A 21,448-nucleotide genomic window follows, 5' to 3' on the forward strand; every position below is an offset into this window, starting at 1 on the left:
ATTTTGTGGATATGGTTTTCTTGAGAAAAAAGAAAACCTTCCCCTGCAAGCTCTGTCACGCAGCTGTCAGTGCCAGCAGTGGAAACACCCGCATCCTGTTTCAGCACATAAAGACAAATATGTGATAAGAATGTGTTCGGTACAGTTTAGCAGAAAAGCACATGTGAGGGCTCCAATAATGTCAAATCAGACTTAAACAAATGTTAACAATTTATTTATTCTCTTTCTTTCTTCTTTTACCAACTCAACTCTTTTGTTTGCTTTTCTTTGCCTTGTAACTCGTATCCATCTGTGGGGGCTAGGTGCCGGAAGGGTGGGATGAGGGGTGGTACCGGTTCTGTGGTACGTTTCTATCTGTAATTACTGTTGTATGGAGAACCTTTGGGTTTTTTTTCCTATGTAAAACTCAATAAACAGATTGTTAGAAAAACAAACAAAAAAAACCTAAATATTTGAAAAGAACATGTGCTGAAATCTTAATTTTACAAAATGTTATTTGATTCAATTTCGGGTGCGTCATGATTAACTGTTAATATTACTGTTCCTTCATTATACTCAAAACCAATAAATACTTCTGTAGTGTCAAAAAAAAAAAAAAAAACAAATGAAAAAAATCCCAATTGTACTGACATTCCTGATAGAAACCACTGCCGCAGGTTTAATAAACAACTGCAATTTTAAATCCCAGTTGCGCATCACGTCTTCAACTGAACTGATTCTCCACCATGGAAGCACAGAAGCAACTCTGACGCCTTGAAATGTGAATCCTAGACAGGAATAAAAACTACGAACCGCAATCTCCACCAGCAACACAATGAGCCGTCTCATGTGAAAGGCCTGGAGCTTTCGGCTGCTGCCTGAAAAGGAAACCAAACCATGAAACCGTTCTCGATCTCGTCTCTGTTGTGGAGTCTCATCCTCTTATTCTAGATCGACTGTTTACCTGCTCAGACACACAGCTGCAGGGTCCAAACGCCTCGTTTAAGTGTTAGCGCATTAAAGGGGAGGCTTTTATATCACGGTATCTATTATATGTAAGCACAAAGAGCAGGTGTGATTTATGAATGTAGGTTCAATGTATTCATCAAGGGAAAAAAAGCTATCTAAAGGAAGCTGACCCTGTGTGAAGAAGTACTTGCACCCCCTTGTTAAATCATGAATTAACTGTGATTAAACACATTTTTTGGAAAGCTGAGTTCAATTTCACTTATTCCACCCAGACCTGATTACTGCCAGACCTGCAGAATCAAAGAATCACTTCAACAGAACCTGTCTGACAACACGAAGTAAGCTATAAGATCTCAAAAAGCAACACATCAAGCCCCAATCCAAAGAACGTCATTGACATCTATCAGTCTGGAAAGAGCTTCAAAGCCATTTCTAAGGCTGTGGGACTCCAGCAAACCACAGTGAGAGACATTATCCACAAATGGAGACAACATGGAACAGTGATGAACCTTCCCAGGAGTGGCTGGCCTACCAAGATTACTACAAGAGTGCATCGACAACTCATCCAGGAGATAACAGAAGAACCCATAACAACATCTAAAGCTCTGCAGGCTTCACTTGCCTCAGTTAAGTTCAGTGTTCATGATTCAACAGTAAAAATGTCATCCACAGGAGACTTCCAAGGTAAAACCACTGCTGAAGAAAAGAACACAAAGGCCCGTCTCACATTTGCCATTAAACTACTTGACGATCCTCAAGACTTTCAGGAAAATATTCTGTGGACAGACGAGACAAAGTGGAACTTTTTGGATGGTGTGCGTTCCGTTACATCTGCCGTAAAACTAACACATCATTTCAGAAAAAGAACATCATATCGACAGTCAAACATGATGGTGGTGGTGTGATGGTCGTGGGCTGCTTTGCTGCTTCAGGACCTGGACGTCTTGCCGTAATTGATGGAACCATGAATTCTGCTAACTACCAGAAAATCCTGAAGGAGAATGTCCGGCCATCAGTTTGTGACGTTAAGCTCGAGTGCACTTGGGTTACGCAGCAGGACAATGATCCAAAGCACACCAGCAGGTCCACCTCTGAATGACTCGATAAAACAAAAATCAAGGTTTTCGATTGGCTTAGTCAAAGTCTGGACATAAAACTGATTGAGATGCTTTGGCGTGACCTTAAACAGGCCGATCAGGCTCTAAAACCCTCCAACGTGGGTGAATTATAACAATTCTCCAAAGAAGAGTGAGACAAAGTTCCTGCACAGTGATGTGAAAGACTCCTTGCCAGTTATCTCAAAGGTTTGATTGTAGTTGTTGCTGCCAAGGGTGGCATGACCAGGTACTAGGTTTAGGGAACAATTACTTTTTAGGGCCTGGTTGGTTTGGATCGCATTTTAATGAATGAATCACTAAAATTCATTTTGTATTTTTCTCAGGTTATCTTTGTCTGATATTCAAATTGGTTTGATGATCTGAAACATGAAAGTGTGACAAAAAAAACTAAAACAAAAGAAATCTGTAAGGGAGCAAATACTTTTCACAGCACTGAAGCTACAGCTGCACGATAGGTACTGATGACAGTACTGACAGTTGCTATATGATTCAGAATTGGTGACTGTCGATCATTTTTGCCCACAGAAAAGAAACGCCGCTGTCACAACTTTGCCGAGCATCTTGGGTTCGCCTGATTCACAAGAAATAAATCTGTGCCAAATGTTGGTACCTGAGAGAGCATCTTTATGGAAACATCATAAAGGACATTCAAATCCTTTCAAATTCACATTATTATCATAAAACCACATGCAGGCTCATATTTGCTGGCATACAGTATTTAATATGCTCTGTAAACTGACGACTTCACCTTGCACCTCACGTTCACACAATACTTCACCTCCGATTGGGCGTTTGATAAGCTGTAGTTTTACAGATACACCGTCAGCCTCTTTGGCCTCTGGCCCGGTCTTCTGCTGGGGTCATTCAACCTCCTGAGCCAGTGTCTCTGGGCTCGTTAGGCAACACTCCTGACCGCTGACTTTGTGAGTTAATAGTTTGAGTCACGCACAGAGAACACAAGCAACAAAGCAAACCGATCAGGGGCGGAGTAGGACTGGTCCTGCAAGCAGATCAGTTGGTTCATAATAACAAAGTTCAGGAGTTCGATCTTTTTTTTCTGAACATCTCCTGTCAGTCTTCTTCTGTCAACAATCCACCACAATGTGTGTAAAGACGAATGACATTCAGCTTTATGACAGGCACAAACTCTGATTGCTCAGGCAGCTGATTTGTTCACCTCTGCAGTTCAGGACATGAGGAGTGAGGAGTGCTGGCTGCTTGTATCAGCAGTCACGTTCAGCCTGCATCCATCAGAACTCTCCCTCTCTACCTGCCGTTACAGAGGACACTCCATCTTATTGATTATCCAGCGGGCGTGTAGCTCTGTCAGCTGATCTGCTCTCAGCACACTGCAGAGCTTCAGCAGCAAAGTGCTCAACAACGAAACACGGGAGCCTTTTAGAGACCTGCTACAAATCTGGAACTCACTCACCAAGCTAACGTCTGCATACTAATGAGGGCAATTACATTTTTCTTATTAACAAATCAAGACTGCAAACAGAAGCCAACCAGCCTTTAACTGTCATCACATCTGGCACATGATGAAACATGTCCAGCTGCCATATATTCTGGCTGATATATACACGTGGTATTTTAGTGATTGTACAGTCAAAATATTTGCAATTTATCAACAACGAGAAACATTCAAGGCCAGCAACACGTAATGATCAGGATGCAAACATTTTACATCAACTTATAAAGACCATCTTGATGCTTATTGAGTCTGGTGAAATAGAAACAGTTTAATTAAGGTTTAATTGTTCACCAGAACACATGAAATATTATTTAGCCATAAAATAACTTTTTAACAGTCTTCAAACTTGTTAATGTGCTGAATGAAAACCTGATGTGCAACTGTGATTTTCATCATCTGATCTCATCTCATCTTGTGTGTTTTGACCAGAAAAATCTGAAAATTCTTCACAATTTCCCAGAACTGAGAGGTCCATATTCAAATGACCAAAGTACAGAATCCAAAAGATATTAAGTCTCTGATTCAGCAAATCCTCACATGTAAGAGGCTGGAGGCAGTAAATTACTGATTATCTTTCTCGAGAACCATCTCTATCAATGCTAAATCACTTTGCCAATTCATTTTTTGTTGACAGAATTGACAGATTACTGACAGAATTCAGTAATCACTGTGTAACATCTAGAGCTGCAACCATTAGTCAATTAACTGATTAGTCATTCAAAAGAAGAAGAGGTCCTAGTTTCAGTCATTTGGTGTTTCCAGCTTCTTAAATGTGAGAATGTGTTGATTTCTTTGTCTTTATGACAGTAAAGGGAAAGTCTTTGGGTTTAGACTGTTGCAGAAAATAAGCAGTCTCAGCAGAGCACATATTAGGGCTAAACAACACATCCTGCAGCATCGACATCACGTGCAACGTCAAGTAAAGCTAACTTTAACATCATGCTACAAATGTTGCTGCTTGATGAAAAGTAAACCGGTCAGGTGCTCATTCTGCTCGACTTATCTTCAAGAACGTTGTAAATATGTCGAAGTTTGTTGATTGTGAGTGACATGCTGCATACAAAGCTGACCACCAATCACAATCATTCTTGATCATTTTTTTTTAACTCTCTCTCAAAATAAAGCTGTTCAAATTAACTGGTGAAATGCATATTTTACATCATACATATTGCATGTAAAGAAAATATTGCAGTGTTGTTTTTTTTCCAATATCGTGCAGCCACAGCGCCTCATCATCCACATGATATTATACTCTCTCATAGATATCAGACATTTAAATACACCCGATTTCCATCGAGATCCATGCACTGTTCCCTGAGGAAATAATTACTGTGTGGGGGAAAAAACTCTCACAATGGTAAAGAAAGTACCTGGATCACCACCAGGAGTTCATGAGGTCTAATCTGGGCTGAGACGCATCCTCCATCCAAGTTTGGTGGACAAAGCAACAAACAGACAGGTGAAGACATAACCGTCATGGCAGTGGTAGCAATTAATCTTAAAACTAATCGGCTAATTGATAATGAAAATAATGTTCAGCTGCAGGCTGACGGTTGTAGTAACTTCATCTCTCCAATCCACTCGTTGGTATATTCTTCATGTTGTCAGTTCATTGATTTTTGTTCTATGAGTTCATCGGAGAGTTGATGTGTCATCGATCATTTTCGATTGTCTTTCTGTCACAGTGAGACTGCAGAGGGCGAGCCGACAGCCATCATCATCTACTGCACCAGTCATCCACCACTCCACCCAGCCTCCACCACTCCACCCAGCCCCGTCTTTCTCTTTTATCTGTCCTTCTCTGCTCTGACGCACAGTTCAGTCAGCGGTCAGGCCAGTTAACCCTGAGAGCTGCACCGCCCTGGCCTTTATCTCCTTCTTTCCAGCTCTCAGGTCTTTTTTTTTTTTTAATGAAACACACATTATCAAGGAGTCTTCAGGCGTTGGACAGAAACCACATTTCATACAACTGAAAAGACTCACTGTGTTTTGTGTTGAACAGCTCCATCTCTGGCTCCTCAGGCCTCAACAGCAACCACAACAGAAGCATGATAAAATATGGGACAAGATGGAGGTGACGATTAGGGCTGCAACTCATGGTTTTCATTGTTCATTAATAAGTCTATTAATTTCTTGATAAACTTGATGTGCTCTGCTCTGACTCTCTGGAAGAGATGGCACAGCTGCTGATGTTTCCTCAGCTCAGGTAACTCCACTGAGTCATTCAACACTGCAGCCGTCACTAAAGGACCTCCGGGTCCGAGTGCTGGGCAGCCTGGTCGAGGTGACGGCAGGTCATGAAGTCTCAGCTCCTCTCACCACTCAGCAGTGCTTTCCTCCTGTCTGAACAGCCTCCCAGGAGGAGCAGACGGATCGGCTCATTTCAGCTTCCTGTTGGTGTCCTCCTCCTCCAGGGCAGGCGGGCTCAGCCATCCAGCTGCCAACCAGACCGTCCCATCACCCTACGGAGGTCTACGCTGGACTGCAGATAGCAATAGTCCAGAATTCTAAGTATCCTCCGCTGTTCGTGTCCTTCATGTTCATGTTAAATTACTTATCAGGAGCTAGCTCACTTGTCAGTTATAACGGTGATGACGTACCTGCACAGCCCCAAGAAGTGGACTCACGGCCGTCATCAACAGGCACATTAAAATTTGTAAATCATGGTGACAGTCACAACAACATGTAAAGTGTATGTCACTCCTGATGTGACGCCATCACAAAGTGTTGCTTCTAACAATGATAATACTCAGCGTTTCCCCCAGTATTTTCTGAGACTGTGGCGCGCGGGGGGGTCCAGTTTGGGTCATCATACTGTAATATTTATACTTATGTCATAGGCTACTTAGGGAATTTCTTTTTTTTTTCTCTGGTTATAATGCTCTCACACAGCCATCATGAACTCTAATATTGTAAAGAAATACCATTTTAATTATTTGTTTCAAGAGAGGAGTTATCTAAGTCAGAGTCCTGCACTGGTGAAAAATAATGTAGGCTACTGTGTCGGACACAGATGCAGGACATGCGGACGCCTGGAGACGTGGGTCGGGTTTTACGATTGCCATTTTCAAGACGTCACTTATCATCAGTCATTATTAGCGACACAAATGATGAGCATTTATATTTCATATGAGCTCATTCATGCGTGCTTGCGCCCTCCCAGAACTCACATTCCCCACACTGTCTTACTTTCACTTTTAAAAATTGTGTCCGTCCAATTTTCCTTCGGGCGTCGGTATCAATTTATACCGGGTCGGCTCGGGTGCGGAATGTAAGTTGTGTTGGAAAACTGGTCGGATGCGGTGACCCGTGCAGGACTCCGCTCTAAGCTAATTATCAAGCGAAATATCCAACATGCTAGTTAACGTCAAAGACTGCGGTGGAAGACGACGGTAAAATATTTCCTTTCTCTAACACTGGATTTATTTATGCCTGAATTTTGAAGGTGTGGCAGCTTTTATTTTGCCGTGGCGGTGCGCCACAGTCAATTACATGTAGGGGAAACCCTGATACTACAGCACATGTGACTTTACCATGCATGATACATCACTAGGAAATCCTCTACAATGCATCACAATGCCTGTTTAACAGAGAAGAAAAATATACCCACAAAAAGGTCAGACTCAAACCAGTGCTGTGTCACTGTATATCAGCTTTATGGAAAACTGTGATAACAAACTGTATAAAATGTATTTTAACCAACCATCAACTGACAAATACCTCTAATGCCTGAATGATGACGAGTTCAAAGGTCTGCTAGACAAGTTGGTAGAGTTTTGAGTATTTTCAGAACTATTTTCATTGTTTCTGAATCAACTGGTGAGTTTTTTGGCCAATAAAATGTCAAAAAGATGAAGTCCTAAAATGTCTCGTTTTTTCCACAACCCAAAGATATTCAGCTTACTGTCATGAAGGAAAGAAAACAGAAAATATTCACATTTAACAAGCTTCTCATTAAAAGATTACTAAAACTAATTGAGTTTTGTTTTTGCTCTCCAGCACTTCAGATGATTTGTTATGTACTTATAGGGCAACTAAACGCTGATGAAACACTCGTCTCATCTTAATATCGTCTGTGAATATAAAAATGTTCACACTGAATGTCAGCTCATCGACATCTCTGTCATTAATTATTAAAACTATACAACACTCTACTCTCACTACATGTAAGCCTAATCAGCTCTGTAAATATCATCAACAGTGCAATTTTCAAATCACTGCAGTTTCTTGATGAAGGTAAACTGTGTGAGACACATCATCATGATGAGGTGTAGCGCCGCAGAGACGTCCTGACCTACAGACGAACAAACCTACAGTTCTCCAGATGTACGAACACGTTTGGTTGGTGCAGACACAGATAAATGTCACAGCATCAGGATTTTAATAGTTCTTTCAGTGAAAATGTGATGCAAACATGATCATCCCCTCTAATCATGAATCATATGTTAATATCTGTCAAAATACTCGGAATATGATTAATTTACACCTTACTGTACAGCCGTACATGTACGAGTCACGACTCAAGTTACGCCTCCGATAGACGGCAGGTGTGTCTGCTCAACATTACAGGGTTTTCCCTGCCATTATACGGCTTAGGCGCAGCGCCCAAGCATTTTTGCCTCCCGCCTAAACAGGGTTCTCCCCAGACGGCGCTATACCGCTAGGTCAGCGCCGCTACACTCCTCACGTAACGAGCGAGCGAGCGAGCGTGCGTCCGTCCGTCCGTCTGTCCGTCCATCCCCTGGTTGACGGAGTTGATGACCGTCTGTCCGTGTCCCCCCCTCCGGACTGACGTTGACGAGCGTCCGCGCAGATTCACATTATTCAGTACTGACAGGCTGTTATGGTGTAGGTGGGACATTTAGTGAGTAGTGCTGACTACAAACAGAGAAAGGATGCTGCGTCAGAGCTAAAGTAGCACATTGTTAAATTATTTAATTTAAACAACAATTAGACACAAAAACATCCGTCTGCCTCGATAATCAGCCAGGACGATTATCAGTCCTCCCCTGGTTCTAGACAATGCCCGTGTTTCCACCGGCTGTGCTGTGGCACATCTCAGCAGCATCCCAGAGGCGTCTTTACACTCTGTTGTGTGGAGAAAATGTGTATTTTTGATGGAAGCTGACCACCGCTGCGTTAAGCTGTGCAGAGCAGACTGAGTCAGACAGACACATGGTGCACCTGGTCAATTTTCAAAATCAACGCTGTGTGCAGACTCTGCAGCACAACGAAGTCAGAAATAATCAACAATAGACACATTTAAAACAGATATTTTTTTTTTATTGGACTGAATTGCCCAAATTCTGACAGTAAATCGAGTCCATTTTGTGCGGTTGTGAGGTTTTTTTGCTCCTCTATAGACGCGTCTTTCACAATGTTAGCTTCTGAGAAAAAGGCCCCAGTGCGTCACATGACGATGTAATTACACGGCGTGGCCATGACAACAACTGGCTTCAAGGCCTGGCGCTCTTTGTGGGGGCTCGATCTCGACAATGAGGGCAGCCGTCTTCTTTGCAGAGGAAGTCACAGTCAAGGCAACTGCGTTAAATAGTCCCCCTCGTCTTCTTCGTTGGTTTTATCAGCGGACTAAAATCCACACTGCCATCCACTGTATCAGCGTACAAAACATAATGCTATTCACTGACAGGTGCGCTGCCTTGAGTAAAAGAACACGGCTCCAAAAATTTAAAATCAATATGTAGCAGCAAATGTTGATATTGAGGCGGACCACCACAAATACATTAATGTGTGGGAAACACTGATTTAACTACGTAGCCTACTCAACTACAGCAGAAGCACAAAAATCAAGGACAAATGACGAAATACACAAAATGTGAGCAAGTCAACATGATCAGGATGACATGATGCTCTGCTGCTGTAATGCTCCCAGTGCGTTAGTAGTCATGTGGAGGACAAGTAACGGCGTCGCACACACCAGCTAACAGACATGCAAAGTGGATTCAAGAGGTCACTGACCCAAGTCTTCAGATACGACCTTTTACAGCCAGACCATGATCTTACAGCAGGAACCTGAATCTGGATTGTAACCCAATTATAAATCTTTCATTCTCACTTCCACTGGTCATTCTGACGAGGCCCAAGATGAAAAACAAGCAGAAAACCAATTGGGAAAGTCTGTTGTATCTGGATAACATTGGAAACTGGATACATTACAAATACAAAGCTGTTTTCAGCAGCTTGTTTCCTCTGGTTTACACTGATCCTTCACGCAATCTCTCAACTGCTGCTGCCATGGAGTACGTATCAATGGGAAAAACAACAATGGCACCGTAACTGAGTGCACCACACCTCCGAGTTAAAGCTAATCTTTATGTGCAACTACACAACACACGTTCAATGGTGCACAATACTGAGAGAAGACAACTCATTCATCAAGTCACACTGGATAAACAGTTTGACTCATACGAAGTCAAATAACTGGCAGACACGCACAGAATTTACCTCCCACATCATCTGATATGCTTTACGTGTCAATAGATTTGGTAGTAAGACAAACACGCAGTGCCGGAGTCCCTTTGTTCATTCACAGATAAAATAAGCCTAATGTTAATTAGCGTCCTGTAAATAGAAGTGAAACACAATGCAACACTGAAGATGGATCAAAATTAGCTCAATTTAGGTTAAAGGATAAGTTCACCAAAAAATGAAAATTCAGTGATTAGCTGGGGACATAAAAAAAAAAGAATGAAACATAAAATGGCTCAGTACATCTTGTCTGGTGTAATCCGAAACTAAAGAAGCCCCAAACTGACTCTGGAAAGATGTGACTTACACCCTCCACACACAGTCAAGCTGTATGAAACCATTTTATTTATTTAATTGCTCTTTCCGTTTTCACATCAAGTCTCCAGCTGCTTCAGATGTTCAGCAGAATGCTGCAACTCTGTTTTACTGTGAAGCTCCAGAACTGTTTTATGGACTACAACACTTCACCTGACTTTATATCATCACTGAGGGAGGAGATGAAGACTGAAGTAACACTTTTAAGTGGACTGTTTCTTTAAATGGTCATCACACATATTGATGGACAAACTTTAAAAATGTGTTTAAACTGCTTCAACTTACAAGTGTTTCATTCCTAGTTTATGGCATAGATAATGTAACAGGCCTTCAGTCAGTAGCTTATGGGATGCAATCTCACAGGAAAAGATATGTACAAGTCTACAGGTCAAATCAGTAGCAGCACGTTTTATTGACAGCAACGTTTCATATCTATTGTGCAACGAGCCACAAATAAAGCTGAACCTGGCAACCCTGTACAGGAGCTATTTAACGTTAGCAGTATTTACATTAGCCACGTTACTGACCGCTGGATTGTTGCCTGTTTGGGTCGTTGGGACATAAACCAGAAGCAATGCATCACATGCTAATCATCTGTGGGGGTTAGCAGCGACCAACAGACGTACAGGAGTGAGAAATATGTTGCAAACACAACAGTCCCTCGGAGCTAGCTTAGCTAGCTGCCATTAGCTGAATTCATCGGGAGGCTAGCTAGCGGTGGCTGACTCGTCGGCCCGTTAGCGCAGAGCTAACATGCAAACCAAACACGTCTTACAGTGGCTTTAGCTGAATAATATTGATTTCAAGCACACACAGAAACATTCACCTAAATGTCCAACATCGATTAATACGGAGGGAACTGTCCCAACCTGTGCAGCTAGTCCGAGGCCCACCGTGGCCCGCTACAGGGCTAACGAGATCCATTATCGGACGCAGTGCTGGATTGCTCTTATGGTGAGATTTCAGTGTTCTCCGTGTAACTCTGCCATAAACCACCGATTTCACAAGAAGCCCGTCCACATATACAGCTGACATTACAGGCGTCAGCCCTGATCTACACCCGGACACACAGCGCCGTGCCGGTCCTTTATATAACTGTTGACCTGACGTCCTATTTGTCGTGTGATGGACAATTACCGTTGCGGCGCTTTCAGCCTCCCTGACAAAACCTAGTTCCATTATCGGACAGTCGTTGAAATTTCCCTTACACGGATGTTGTTTTAACCCATATCTAGTATTTATTACCCTTTCCAACACACATTTAATGACATTAGATGACAGGATGATCTGGACTAAGTTAAAATGCTGATCAGGAGTTAATACAATTCTTCGACAGCTTGAAAACACGTTAAACAGCCCGATACTGTTCCAACGGCCGGTTAAACTGATGTCAAACGGACATCGTAACGTTGCTATTAAGAAGTGAGACAGCTCGTCACACACACAGTGAGACGTGTTTGATAATATGTTTTAAATGAATGTGGAGAAAGAGTATCAAAATGTTCCGATATAAAGAAACAAGCGAGTCAGACGGGGACGTGTCCGATGATGGACGCATGCCCCTTAGCTCCCCGGTCTCTCCAGACAAAGACAGTAGCTAGCCTGCTGAGCTAACCTCCGGGATAGCTAGCAGGCTATCCCGCGTTTCAGAAAAAGTGGATCCAAATCCAAGACAGAGAGCCAACTTCAACGTGTCCACTTACCCCGTGTGAAATCCCAATCCGAGCCGTGTTCATGTACACTCCATGGGCCCCGGTAATCCCAGCGAAACAGCGGAGACAAGCTCCAGAACTGGTGGATTGAACGGGCAGACCAGTCAACGTGCTCCCAGTTCACTGGACCGCAGCCATCACACGCTCACATCCCGGAGAAAACTGGAAAACAGCGGGAAACACCGACATTTTGGAGTCAGTTCTCGGGCCTGGACGAAAATAAAACTATTCCCAGGTATTCCATGAGTGGATGCGATATTCCCAGAGTTTCCAGATCGGCGTTATTCCTGTTAACAGACGCACAGACAGCAACAGACAGACAAACAGCACAGTGGGGCTAAATGGCTGTTAGGTACAATGCAGCCAAACTGCGGAACACTGGATCAATGGAGTCACTGGACCTGGACTAGATTCCCTGGATCAGAGTCACTGACTGGACCTGGATTCAGGACGGAAGTCCTTCACATGGACCGGATTCACACCAGCAGAGGAGGAGGAAGTGTTCAGATCATTGACTTTTATACAGTCAGTGATACCACAATGTAAAAAATGTAATAATATAATATAAGTTAAATTCCTGATTGAAAATGTTCTTAAAGGAACAGTTTATCTGAACTCATCATTCAGTCATCATCTCCTCCCACCACGCTGCTGACAGTCAGCTGAAGTCTGAAGTATCTGATGGAGACTTGATTTAAAACAGAACACCTGAAAATATAAAAAACTAACAAACAAACATAAAATGGCGCCATACAGGCTGGAGAACACATCTGTTCTCTAACCATCACAGCTGAACGCTGAAAATCCACCGGCAAACATTTAGAACTGAGATTGGTCCTCACAAAGACAGACGTACCGAAACACACACACACACACACACACACACACACACACACACACACACACACTTGTGCTTAATGTAGGGATACCAGAGTGGTTACCCCGGCAACAAGGATATGATAATGTTGCCGCTGACATGACATCACTATCACTGTCTCCGTCCTTACATCCTCCACACACACACACACACACACACACACACACACACACACACACATAATCACATATTAGTGTAACAGGTAACTGTGTGTGTGTGTGTGTGTGTGTGTGTACTTTCCATCTGATTACACTTTTAATCAACATGCTGTGCAGAGAGAGAGAGAGCTGCAGCTTCATGTTTATTTGACTCGTCTCTCTCGTTCATTAAGGACAGACGGTAGCGAGCGCTCTCAGAGGAGTGATGACGGCCTGATGAGGAAATAATGAAGATGTAATGGACGAGTAATACTGCGTTCACATTATATGAACTCTGTGGTTTGAACCTCTCCTTTGCTCCTAACACTCAAATGTTTATCTTTAAGCTTCATGTGTTCATATGGTGACAGGTAACTCCTGCACGTCCTCCAGTTTGACCTCTGACCTTTGTTTTTAAATCCCCCTGGCTCCTCAGAACAGTTACAGCTGGTAGTGGTTGAAATCTCCCCCTGCGAAACGGAACCCTTACAGATATAACTCAAAGAATTAGCTAATGTTAGCATGCTGAACATTGCACCTGCTAACCATCAGCATGTTAGCATTGTGACAGTGAGCGTGCTCAGCACGTCCTCATACCTGAATGACTGAACAGGTCGAATGTGAGCGACTCCAAAAACAAAACATATCGCTGTTCCTGTCGCTCCTTATGTTCTCCAAACATCACCTGACTTCCTCCTTTGCTCCTGTAATACTCACTGCAGCCTCTAGAGGACGCCACCTGACGAGACATATGAGTCACACTAACCTGCTTTCACAGTCGAACTATGTGGTCGTTTTTCTGATGAGGATTAGCATGCTGATGTTAGCATTGAGCTAAATACAGATTTACAGACTGTAGCCTCTCAGTCGAACCCATGTGACACCTGAACCACTTCAGCAGGTGGATGTATGGATGTTCTGTAAGAACTACACTCTGAGCTCCAAGATGGCGCCCATTCATGTCAGTATTCAGTGAGTTGCTCTCACTGAGAAGTTTAAATATCACAAAACAAAGAGCAACAGTTTCACAAAAACCTCCTTTGTTGTGATGGTTTTCCACCAGAGCGAATCAAAAGTGTTTGTGTGTTTTACTGCGTGTGGGAACAGACGACTGACAAGTAAATCATTTGCCACCTGACATCAGAGTGTGAATCAATCAGGATTATGTCAGCGTGGTAATTTAGAGTGGCACTTTGTCAGAATGACGTCACAGATAAATCTGCTGGAGGAGCTGAGGTAACATTGATCAGATCAGACCGGATCAGCGAGACGCGTAAACACACACTCGATCAATAACCCTGATTACTCTCATATCAAGAAGTTTTCTGCTGGAGTCATCAGACCTCAGCGAGAGAAAGACGTCAGAGACACAAATCCTGTCTCTCTCTCTCCTCCACTGGTCCTGGATGTCTCTCGTCCATCCTGTCTCTCTCCACTGTAGAGCATAATAAGCAGACTTCAAAATAAATGGATTCCCCACGGCGTTTCATCACAGCAAGAGGGGAGAACACACACCCACTCAGTGGAAAACATGCTCAATTAATCCTGCACACACACACACACACACACACACACACACACACACACACACACACACACACACACACACACACAGCTGAAATCAAAGGACATGGTGTCCTGTATGCAGTGCTGAGCTGCATATTGAAGCATTCTTTGAAATCTGCCTCTGGCGTCCGGTTTCATCTGTATTCAGAGGAGAATCCGGAGAATAAAAATTAGTGGATTTTATATTCTAGTCATTTCCAACCTGCCTGTATTCAGAGAGGCTTCCACTCAGGCCAGAGTTTTCATTTATCAAGTACAAGAGGAGCTGAAGGTCACGCAGAACATTTCAGGTAAGGAGTCGACTGCAGCTGCTAACGTTGTTTATTAGACGAGCATCACTGAAGCATCTTGTATCATATCAAAGATAGAAATCCCAGCATCATGACAACACTGATACAAACATAATCCTGTACATTCAACACGAGTTCCTCACAGCCCAACATTTCACACTACGATAGTCTCACCAAACTGGAGTCAGAATTGCTGGTTTCATTTATAAAGCCTGCTTTCAGTGGCCACTAGGGGCACTATAACAACCAATACTAATAGAATAACTAAATATTATCACCTTATCAAGGTGAACTGATCAGACACCGTCCATCCGGAGTGATCGATCACAGTGTTCAGCTCTCAGTCTGTCAGTTCACAGCTACATTCACCTGCTTCTGAGTGACCACCTGTGATGTGATGTCACTTCCTGCTCGGCCATCACTGAGACAAACAGACTCCATGTTTCTACACAAAGACAGAAAGAAGTTAATGTAGAACATTTGCTGAATGAACAAGAAGGTCCAAATAATGCAGAATGAGTCAGAGACAGAGTTTCACAGAGTTTATAAAGTGTCTCCAACTCAACAACTCACTAAACTGACACATTTGTTAAGGGAGTCTGGGGACTTTCTCCACGGGGACAAAGAAGTAGCCTATATTGTTACTGTTTAGTGTCTTTGTAACATGTGACATGTTTAGATCAATAACATGTTTCTTCTTTCATAAATGGAGTGTAAATGGTGACATCAGTGTAAACAGTGTGTTCAAACAGCTGATCAATGTTGGCAGGTAAGACTTTAGCACTTTAGACACAGAAGCAGACAGGCTGGTACAGACATGCTGCCACAAACTGACACTTTTTACAAGGAGACAAACAACTTCAGCTGAAAGATTTAATGCTGAATTTACAACAAGGACACAATGAGTTACAATCTGTCACAGACACAGTTTCATAATGTTTATAAAGTTTGTTTTAACTCAACAACTCTTAAAATCACCACATTTGTTACTGGAGTCTGGTGATGTTGTGTTACTGCTTCAATGGTTGGATTCTTCTTAAAAATCCAGATTCCAAGAAAAAATAATTAGACTGGTGCTGCATGTGATGTGTAATGTTATTATCTAAAGTCACATATAAATCAATTAACTCAGGTGTGTGTGTGTGTGTGTGTGTGTGTGTGTGTGTGTGTGTGTGTGTGTGTGTGTGTGTGTGCCTCCTCAGCTCAGTAATAATTGATAGGAACCTTATCTGGCTGAATGAGATAAAGAGGGGTACATCTCCATGACGACAACCCCCCAGGCCTGTAAACACACACACACACACACACACACACACACACACACACACACACACACACACACACACATCCTGTCAGGTTGTACAGTCAGTCTGAAGGTGAGCTCGCAGCATGCACAGGTCCTACCAGCCGTTGAAGCCCGTCACTAACCGCTACCTGCAGCAGCGATGGGACCAGAACAACTACGACAACCACCGCAGTAAGGTAGGAGGGTGGAGGTGGAGACAGAGCTACAGAGCACATGAAGTCTGGGTGAAGTTTGGTTGGACTGCAGGTGGTTATGAGGGCTGATGAAGGAGCAGAGGGTGGGAGGTGAGGAGCAGGTGAGGCCGTGTTAGAGGATCGGTTCTGGTGTCGGACTGGCAGGTTGGATATGAAGGTGCAGTGAAGTATTGGTGGGTTGGAGATGGATGGTTACAGGTTTGACCTCAACTTAAAGTTGACTTAAAGATATAATGTGTAACATTTCTGCATAAAAATGTCTAAAAACAGCGAGACCTTTGTTCTTTATATCCTCCGGTTTGTATGTTTTTATTATCTAAAAAATTTCCAACAACGTTCAAACCAGTGAAATCTGTAATTTTGTTCAGGTAACGACGTGTGTCAATTAAACTTAACTTAAAAAAACATTATCTTGACTAATTTTCTCCTTTCCTTACATTTTCATAACAACATCTTGTTTTGGAAGCTTTCTGTGGGCTGCATGTTTTCATCAAAGCCTTTCAACTGTAGCTACCATTAGTTATCTTTCTATAGAGTAGTTTTTATTGTTTGTGGCTGTCTGAAGTGTTTTGATGTGACATGTTGCACGCCTTCAGAAAAGGTACAAAAAATGATGAAAATCACAAAAAATCAGAAAAAACTAATGTTAAACTCCTTCCTGCTCATGGCATGTTGAGCCCTCACCTGTGCTTACCTGTGCAGGTGAGCTCCGCCCTGCCTGTAGTGGACAACAAGGGAACGAGGACACCAGCTCACGTCCAGCTCAAACTTAAAAAACTACAGGTCAGTCACACACACACACACATACACACACACACACACACACACACACACACACACACCCACACACACACACACACACACACACACACACACACATAGTGTTGAGTTGATGAAGTGACAGTTGGAGAGGAAACTGCCTTCTGGTCGTGTCGCCTTCATCAAACTCATCAGTGAGTCAGCTGTCAGTCAGTGGTGATGACGTCGAGGTCGAAGCCTTTCAGAACTTAACTGTCAATCATTCCAGTTGGATCAGAATGGATCAGCTGAGTCACTGCGAAGTGTAAAATGTCTCAAAGTGTTTTGGTTTGTGTGACTCAGCTGCAGGATGAACGGCTGTCGATCATCGACAGAGACAACCGCCTCCTGGCCTCCAAACTGGCCGACATTGTCTGCTCTAAAGGCCTGGTGGACCATCGGAACCAGTACCACCTGAGGAGGTACAACACAGTCCTGTTATCGTTCCTGACACACCATGTGATGTCTTCTCTCTCCGTGTCACAGCCTCTGTATCATGTCTTTTCATGTCATGTCTGTCGTCCTGCTACATCACGTCATGTCACTCCATGTCTTTCTCACTCTGTGGTTCTGATGGGTCATACAGTTTACTGTATCAGCGGCTGCGGCTCGTCCTGGGGTCCATATAAGAATACAAACACTGACGGCACACAGACGATAAAGACCGAGTTTATTCAGAAATTACATAACATCAGAATAATCAAAATATTAGATAACTTTAACAATGCATGTGTAGAGTTCATCCAACGGATTAAATTAGAATAATCACACTCAGATCTTTCCTGTCTGTCACCATGTCAGAACTGTTGTGCTATTATTTCCTATTTAAACAGAAATAGGTTCAGTATAACCTTGAAACTGACCAGATATATTTACATGTATATGTCACTATGATGATGCCAGCACACCTTGTTGGACCTTTTAATAATTGATGTGAGCGGTCCTGCTCCGTTACGCTGTTGAATTATTGATCTGTGTGGATGTGTGACAGCGGCGACAGTCTCAGGTATTTATCTGCCCTCACACACACCACGCTGTAAAATCTTTAGACCTGACAGCAGCTGTAAAGCTTCTCTGAGCTGCGACAGCCCGGAGCGAAACAGTGACACTCAAACGACGAGTGATTAATGAGCAAATTACTGATAAACTCTCAGAGAGCTGAGTCAGCACGCCTTCAGTCCACCTGCCACAGATTCAGACACATCCAGCAGCCACAGAGCGACACCATCGTCCACGTAGAGTCGTGATTGTGTCTCTTTTAGCTCGGTGTTTGGTCTCCACCAGCTCCTGAGCAGCAGGATGCGTTCAGGCGCAGCATTCAGTGTAGGTCAATCAGGCCTCGCACCGCTCAGAGCAGCAAGAACGACGATTACGTGATTAGTTAGATTGGAACAAAATGAGCTGCCAACAATTTTGAAGCGAAAATGTCAAATATTGTCTGGTCGTTATAGATCATAAACAATTAATCTGTGGTAAAATTAATCATCAGCGGAGCAGGTAGTGAGTCAACACCTGAACCAGACAGGAAACTGACCCTCGTTACTTTTAGGTCGTAATAAAACAAATAAAATAAAGATACTGATGAGTGGAGCTTCTTCTTTTCATATACATGTTTCTATTCACGTCAGCTCTTCACTCTTCTTCTTCTGCGTTTCCTCCTCAGTCTGAATGCCGACAAAAGGCGGGAGGAGCTTCTGCTGGTCAGCCGTCAGAATCAGGCTATCTACCAGCGAATCACGTCTCGCCAGTCAGAGTACCGTCGGCAGCTGTGGTTGGATGACTGGGAGAGGGCGGAGCGTCGGCGGGACGACATTTCCCGATACCCCCGAGGGCTCGCACAGAAACAGGTGCGTCCAAAACAGTCAATTATGTGACAATATAATTTCCTCACGTTTAATTTGCAAGACGCCGCTTGAATCCACAAAAAGACACACAAATATCTTTGTTGTTCTTTGTGTCTTTGCACATACAATAAATTATGGATCAATTTATCTTGAATCTTGAGCAGCGAAAACGTCTTGTGAAAGATTTAGTTGAGATGAGCGACTCAGCAGATTAACAACACGCAGTGAACCGCAGACTGACTGTCGTGTGCCAGCGACGGTCGTTAGCTCAGGATGAACTCTGAAGCAGAAGACGAACGGTCAGTGTTGCATGTTTGTTTCTGCAGAAGTCGCACAGGAAGGTGAAGTTTGCAGCCGTGGAGGGCAGCGAGAGGTCGACGAGCTGCAGCAACACCGACACCGACCGGACCGACAGAGAAACCTGAAGCACCAACAAACACGCCGACTCAAACGGGCCTCCGCTGCTGCTTCAGTCAAAAATGATCCGAAATTTGATCTTCAGTTTTTCACATGTAGTTCAAAAACACATTTAACGTCAGCTGACGAGCTGTATGGAGACATCTGATGTTTCTGTGGTTGTTTCTCTGTTTTGAATCAGAGGATCAGATGATGACTCCATGAACAGAAATCCTTACTAAAAGCTGCAGAACTTGCCTGAGAAACATCGTGTTTTTAAGTTTTCTTTAGTGTCACAGTAACGACTGAATTAAACATTTTTACGGACGTTTAAGGATTCACGAATAAAAACTATATCCCTCCATATTCCATCTATCTGACAACATCCAGTGATGCATGCTGGGAGGCTCCAGTGTGTCGGGTTTACTGACACCTAATGTGAGTTTGCAGATTAGAACCACCTCGTCTCACCCGCCGCTCGACGGCTGTCAGCGTTCAGCTCTTCATGATTCCATCATGGTAGAAACATGGCGGTGCAGACAGTCGTAGTTTCAGCTGGTGAAACACTAATGAAAACATTATAATGATTATTATCTCACATGTCTGACAGAAGATCCGACACACTGGACCTTTAATGCTTCACGTCTTGTCGTGTTTCGGGTCTGTTGTTGTTTTTTGTTGTCTTGTTCTTTGTGATTATTCTGATATAAATCTAATTAAAAGCTTCTGGATTGTTGACTTTGACTCAAATCTCCTGCACATCCTCAATTCTGGAGCCATTTTATTACCACTGCTGTTTGAGTCTGATGTGATCATCCTCTGAAGGAATCACCATGAGCATGCAGCTCTCGGCTGCTCTGCTGTTTTCTCCACTAGGTGGCAGCAAATCCACGTCTCTGCTGTTTGTGTCTGGTGGTTAAAGTTGAAACTGAGACGAGGAGAGAGAGGAGAGGTTAGTGACTGCTTTCATTAAAGGAGCAGTCTGTAGTTATTTAGAAGAAATGTTACTGAGCAGAGAACGATCATCATTAACTTCATTAACTTAATCAAACTCTCGTTGTTTTCATGACTGCTCATCTAGTTTCTGTGATCAGAAACTAAAAACCATAGAAACATGCAGAAAGTTCTGCAGAGACACGAAACACAGTCCTGTAAACTGTCGTGTTCCGCTCACATTTCACATCTCAGCTCAGGAAACACTTCAGTAAATCTCCAGCCAGTCAGTTTCATCCCACATCATGTCCCACACACACGTAATTAATAACTCAATGATTATCTTGATTGGCTCCGTGCTGCTGGGATCAGAGAGGTAAAGCAGCAGTACGTGCAGTGGAAAAGCCCTTTAACGCCGTCAGTCTGTCCTGATGCCGAGCCCGGCTGGAAGCCTCCTCGGGCCAGGACACCGGGCCATCTGGGAACAGTTAGCCAGCGTCTGTGACTGTAAACCAGAGCAGCTCCACGGCACCAAACACTGCTAACAACAGCCTCGCTCTGCTGTTCAAAGCTGCGGCGCCAGAAATACAGATATACACATTCAGTCCATACGTGTTCATCTGTCACACGTGTTGTCTGAAACATAATGAAGCTGAGCAGACGACAGCGTCACTGGTTTATTGGAGAGCAGCCGTCCTTCCCTGTTTTACAGCATTTCACTTTATTAAGATGAGAGCAGCAGCACTCAGACCAGTTTATTACTGCTGGGTTTTACACAACAAACCACTGCAGGAACAACACGCCAACTACAACTAACGCCAGTAACAGTCTGCGTCCCACACAGAGAACACAGGACGATATTATAAAGTACCACCATGATGGCAGTAGCCCCCCAGCTGGACCAGGCACCCTGCAGGACCACAAACACCGGACCCCCGAGGTTCTGTGTCAGAGCCACGTCACATCCACTGTGAGGATCCAACAGCACAGATCTGTGCTGTTGGATCCTCACTGTGGATGTGACGTGGCTCTGACAGTCCGGGTCGGTGCC

The 21,448-nt window shown here is 43.5% G+C and overlaps 2 protein-coding genes across 2 annotated transcripts in view; one reads left to right on the forward strand and one right to left on the reverse strand.

Moving 5' to 3' along the window:
- The window catches only part of LOC115586534 (zinc finger protein 609-like), a 39,403-nt gene extending 26,949 nt beyond the window's left edge, over positions 1-12,454 (reverse strand). Inside the window, exon 1 of the mRNA XM_030425676.1 lies at positions 12,048-12,454. The gene's annotated coding sequence lies outside the window, so the exon portion shown is untranslated. The remainder of the gene's footprint in view (positions 1-12,047) is intronic.
- Positions 12,455-16,289: 3,835 nt separating this feature from the next.
- On the forward strand, positions 16,290-20,172 carry LOC115586536 (uncharacterized protein CFAP97D2). The gene is made up of 5 exons (XM_030425678.1): positions 16,290-16,408; positions 17,129-17,209; positions 17,528-17,646; positions 18,888-19,071; positions 19,395-20,172. Exons 1-5 carry the CDS (start codon positions 16,316-16,318, stop codon positions 19,491-19,493), a joined length of 576 nt encoding a protein of 191 aa, XP_030281538.1. The 5' UTR covers positions 16,290-16,315; the 3' UTR covers positions 19,494-20,172.
- Positions 20,173-21,448: the final 1,276 nt, after the last annotated feature.

This window comes from Sparus aurata, chromosome 8 (genome assembly GCF_900880675.1).
Source record: "Sparus aurata chromosome 8, fSpaAur1.1, whole genome shotgun sequence".
Classification (NCBI taxonomy): Eukaryota; Metazoa; Chordata; class Actinopteri; order Spariformes; family Sparidae; genus Sparus; species Sparus aurata.

Excerpts from the sequence above, each read along its gene's own strand:
- LOC115586536 (XM_030425678.1), top strand. The coding sequence starts at position 16,316 with ATGCACAGGTCCTACCAGCCGTTGAAGCCCGTCACTAACCGCTACCTG. Across the intron at positions 17,647-18,887 it reads AACCAGTACCACCTGAGGAG|TCTGAATGCCGACAAAAGGC; the intron begins GTACAACACAGT and ends TTTCCTCCTCAG. Across the intron at positions 19,072-19,394 it reads GAGGGCTCGCACAGAAACAG|AAGTCGCACAGGAAGGTGAA; the intron begins GTGCGTCCAAAA and ends TTGTTTCTGCAG.